Genomic DNA, 4,888 nt, shown 5'->3' on the forward strand with positions numbered 1-4,888 from the left:
TTATGTTCTTTTCTTGATGTTCAGTCTTGGAATGCTATCATTTATAACATTTAGTACACTTTATAGAATCCGCTCAAATCAAAGATTTCTTTTATCAGATTACAAAATAAATTGTACCAGTCGAATGAGATACTTTACGAAACAGCTTTATTCTCCTTCAGTTAAATTTGCTGTAGACAGCAAGTAAAGCCCAGCTAGCAATGATGTAAAGGATCCCATTGCGTTGCTGTTAGAATCTCATCCAGAAAAAGGTGAATTACCCGAGTGGCACTTCCTAGAAAAAAGTGAACTACCCGAGTGGCACTTCCTTGGGTCACACGAAAAGCATACGCCCTCTTATTATACAGCCTCCATACAAGCTGTAGTCTATTTCAAGAGTGAACTTTATGAAGTGTTTTACTTATCTCCAGCCATTTCTTGATTTGATCGCTCACAATGGCAGCACCTGCAAGTGAAGAGCAACAACTAATTTCTGAAGAATGGACCGTGGAGGTCGAGAAATTTTTGAAAGAGAGCGAGCAAGGTGGTACAAAAGTTAGAGTGAGTATGCGGGTGCCCAGGGCTCTGATCACTGCAAAGCCAGAGGCATACATTCCTCAAATGCTGTCTCTGGGTCCGTACCATCACCGCTCTCTGCAAGAAGAACCCATGGGGCCGTACCACGAGCGACTCAGCCATCTTTCTCAGATAGATATTTACAAGCTCAACTCTACAAGAGATGCAACAAGAAACAAGTCCATCGAAGATTTCTTCACAAAAATAGAAGAGAAGGCATCAGAATTTGAGCAGTTCTACGACTGGAAGATCAACGACGAAGAAAAGTTCGGGTGGATGATGATGGTGGACGGCCTCTTCCTCTACCAGTTTCTCAAAAATGGGCTCCATCTTCTTCAACGCGACGCAAGTGAAAGACACAACAGGTGCGGTGAAATTCTTACCCCGACACTCACAAGTATCAGGTGTGATCTTGTGAAGCTGGAAAATCAGATTCCACTTTTCCTTCTCACCGAAATCGACGAGGACATCCTTAAAGTTCTCAGCTCGGGCATTCCTAATCTCTCTTCCTTTCAAGTATCTCATGATATTGAGGATATTGACTACGAAGAAGAACATCATCTCCTAGGTTGCATGCACAAATATTTGTCGTCCTTCTTGCAGATTCATAAGTCAGATGACAGGGATCCCACATGCTACGAGAGCTTCATGACAACTATTGGTGACATGGTTGCGGCCATCTTTGCTCTCTTCTTTGCTCACCCAGCCAAACGAGGCCGTAACGATTTCCTAGACAAATACAACGCAAAAGAGCTCGCCAAGGCTGGAATCAAATTTGAACCTGGGTCTGATAAAATCACGTTTGACAGGTATACGGACACTCTTTTTCTTCCCAAAATTGTTATTTCAGACACCTACACAGAAGTAATGATGAGAAATTTGCTGGCGCTAGAGTTCAACGACGCTGGTCGGCCCAAACATGTGACACAGTATGTGGAACTCATGGACTGCCTCATCGACACACCGGAGGACGTTGCCCTGCTGCGAAAAAGCCACGTCATTGAACGGCAGAGCATGATGATAACGGATGAGTACGTAGCCAAGATGTTGGATGGCATGGCGAAGCCTCTGTTTTTTGCAGGGTTTCTGGAGCATGCGCAAGAGCTGAAAGCTGGAATCAGAGAAACGCTGATCAAGAATTATTACAGAAGCAAGATAAGAAATACGTGGGCCGAGTTTCATGGGGAGCATCTGTCAAGACCTTGGAAGGCACTAGCGTTGTTGACTGCAATTCTTGTTGTTGGCCTCACTGCATTACAAACCTACTGTTCTTTTGCTGTTTGCCAGAAGAAATCCTAACGATGAAATGAGGATACCAGTGGCCTCAAGTACTTTTTAGAAATAGATTTAGATAGAATTATGGGCATAAACTGTTGTGGGGTGTTTTATTTGATATGTTAGTAAGTTGTTTGTATAGTGAGTTGGTATATATATATAAAGTTTGAATTCGATTACATTGTATTGAAATTAAATTATGTGTTATTGTATTTTCTCTCAAATAAATAAAATATGTTGGAATGGATTGTGAGGGTAATATGGAAAATGTAATTTGTTTTGGATGATAAATAACACAAATTTACTTTTGTTTATCTTTTCTTTCTAACTTAAATAGCCTTCAACAAAGATGTTCGAGGATGTCTGAGGTTGTATGCAAGATCTTCATTTCAAAACTTCTCCAACTAATAAACCGTGTTGCTATATGTAGTTGAGTTTGTGTCTCAATCACCAATAGTTTGTTGGAATGTAAAGTCCAAATTGATCTCATCTAGATGTGGTTAGTTATCATGGTTTTCTCTTTAGCTGCAAGTTTTGTTGGTTGGCTGTCAAAGTTGTAGACAGCATTGGCATTGTCTACTACTGAAGTTGAATATATGGCAGCAACATAGGCTAGCAAGGAGGCAATCTAGCTTTATAGACTTTTCGGTGAATTGCAAGTGAAGCAAGATAACATGGTGTTGCATTGTGATAGTCAAAGTGCTTTACACTTAGCAAGGAACTCAACATACCATTGCAGAACAAAGCATATTGATATTTAATACCACTTTGTACGTGAGGTGATGGAAGGAGGACAAGTCATGTTTTCATGTACTTTTTGAGATTGTTGTAACTGTGAAATTCTCAAGAGAAATAATATACAAAAGATATTTGCCTATGGTTTCTTTCCTAGTATAACTTTACTAGGTTTTTTGATATAGATCTATGTTTTATGTGTTGTTGTTCTTCTTTGTAATTTTTCTCACAATTAGTATTAGATCAAGGTTATTTGTGTAGAAAGTTGTTTATTTTGAGAGGCAAGTAATAGTAGGAACTACTGTTACCAGATTTGAAGTACAAAAGTTTGATGGTTCCAATTTTTCTCTTTGGAAGTTGAAGGTTCAATATTTGCTGGTGAAGGATGGATGTGCTCAAGCTCTTAAAGGGGTAGCATCAAAACCTACGAATATGAGCCTTGCAGAATGGAATGAAAAGGATAGTGCAGTTAGAGAAACATTCAAGTTATCTCTAGTAGATTCAATTTTGTTCAATGTTGCAAAGGAGAAATGTACTCATGACTTGTGGAATAAGCTTGCAAATTTGTATGAGACAAAATCATTGGCAAACAAGATTCTATTACAAAGGTAGTTGTATAATTTGAGGAAGAGTGACAATTCATCACTCACAGATCATCTAAACAATTTCAACACACTAACAAGAAAGTTGGCTTTAGTGGTTATGAAAATTGATGAAGAAGATAAGGTAAGAATATTACTATGCTCCTTTCTAGAAAGTTGGGATCGATTGGTAATGGCTCTGAGTAACTCTACACTAAGTGGGAAGTTGGTCTTTGAAGATGTGGTAGATGCTTTAATCTTTGAAGATTCAAGCTGCAATACATCTCAAGGATCTTCAGATGAAGCCCTAGTTTCTAGAGGTAGAACTCAGGAAAGAGTCAATACTTAGCGTGGACAAACCACATCCAAATCCTATGGGCTAAAAAAGGTGAATTTTTGGAACTGTGGCAAAAATGGACATATAAAAAATGATTGTAGGTTAATCCTAGTACACCTGCATCCAAGGCAAACACTACAGAAGTTCAAACACCATTTGAAGATTGAGAGGTATTAACTACTAATCTAAGAGGCTATTTACTTTATGTTTGGATTCTTGACTCTAGTGCTTCCTTTCATATGATACCACACAGAGATTGGTTTTCTATTTATTGGTCTTGTGATGGAGGTATGGTTTACATCAAAAATGACAATCCATGTAAATTTGTTGGTGAAGGACATGTAAGAATCAAGATGTTTGATGGAGTAGTTAGAACTATTCAACATTTTAGACATGTACCTAGTTTAAAGAAAAGAATTTCTTTCACTTGGAGTGTTTGATGAACAAGGTTATCGATTTAGTGGTGAAAATAATTGTCTCAAGGTAACAAAGGGAGTTTTGGTTGCACTAAAGAGAGAAAAAGTGGGCAATCTCTATAGGTTGCTTGGAAAAACTAATAATGGAGAGGTTGTTGTGTTATCTGATGCAGAGATGGACTCATTAACAACCTGGCATCAAAGGTTAGGTCATACGAGTGAATGAGGTCTCAAGGTACAACTTGATAGAAATCTTCTTCTAGGTGCAAAATATACAGATTTGAGTTGTTGTGAATATTGTCTATTTGAGAAACATAATAATTGAGTTTTTCTAGAAGTAGTACCAGAAGAAAATATGTATTAGATTTAATTTATTCAGATACTTGGAAAGGTCTTTTAACTTCTATCGGAGGTTTTCCATATTTAGTTTCATTTATAGATGATTATTCCCGTAAGGTGTGGATTTATCTTCTCAAGAAGAAATTTGAAGTGTTTTCTTATTTCAAGAGCTTTAGTGTTCTAGTAGAGAATCAGAAGGGTAAGACAGCAAAATGTTTAAAAATAGATAACGAAGTGTTAAAATTTGAGAAACAGAATACAACCCAGAATTAAATTGAAAGAGATAGATCCAATAAACTGTAAATGGAAATGAAATAAACAACATAGCAGTGATACCAAGAGAAAACTGATGTGAAGTGGCCCAAGGCAAAATAGCATCAGATTACTATCTCCAACTATATCAAAATACAAGCAAGGTAGCATGCTTGTATAGACTCAAGAGAGGGGTGGAGGTGGCAATACCAGCCAATGAGGAGAGACCACCATGATGGTCTAAACATAGTAAATGCACCTCCTCATAGCATGTCGACACCTCAATACCCACTTCTCTTAAGTAAACATGCTTTATTAACCTAAGCAAGCTTAAATAAAGTGTAGGAAAAACCTAGGAAAAGGAAAAATAATAGACCCAACAAGGAAAATAAAAACCT

At 37.7% G+C, this 4,888-nt stretch overlaps 1 protein-coding gene across 1 annotated transcript; it reads left to right on the plus strand.

Annotated features, from left to right (window-relative positions):
* Nucleotides 1–435: 435 nt before the first annotated feature.
* LOC131028530 (putative UPF0481 protein At3g02645) lies at nucleotides 436–1,854 on the plus strand. Its single transcript, XM_057958813.2, has one exon. It carries the CDS (start codon nucleotides 436–438, stop codon nucleotides 1,852–1,854), a length of 1,419 nt encoding a protein of 472 aa, XP_057814796.2.
* Nucleotides 1,855–4,888: the final 3,034 nt, after the last annotated feature.

Source organism: Cryptomeria japonica, chromosome 4 (assembly GCF_030272615.1).
Source record: "Cryptomeria japonica chromosome 4, Sugi_1.0, whole genome shotgun sequence".
Taxonomy (NCBI): Eukaryota; Viridiplantae; Streptophyta; class Pinopsida; order Cupressales; family Cupressaceae; genus Cryptomeria; species Cryptomeria japonica.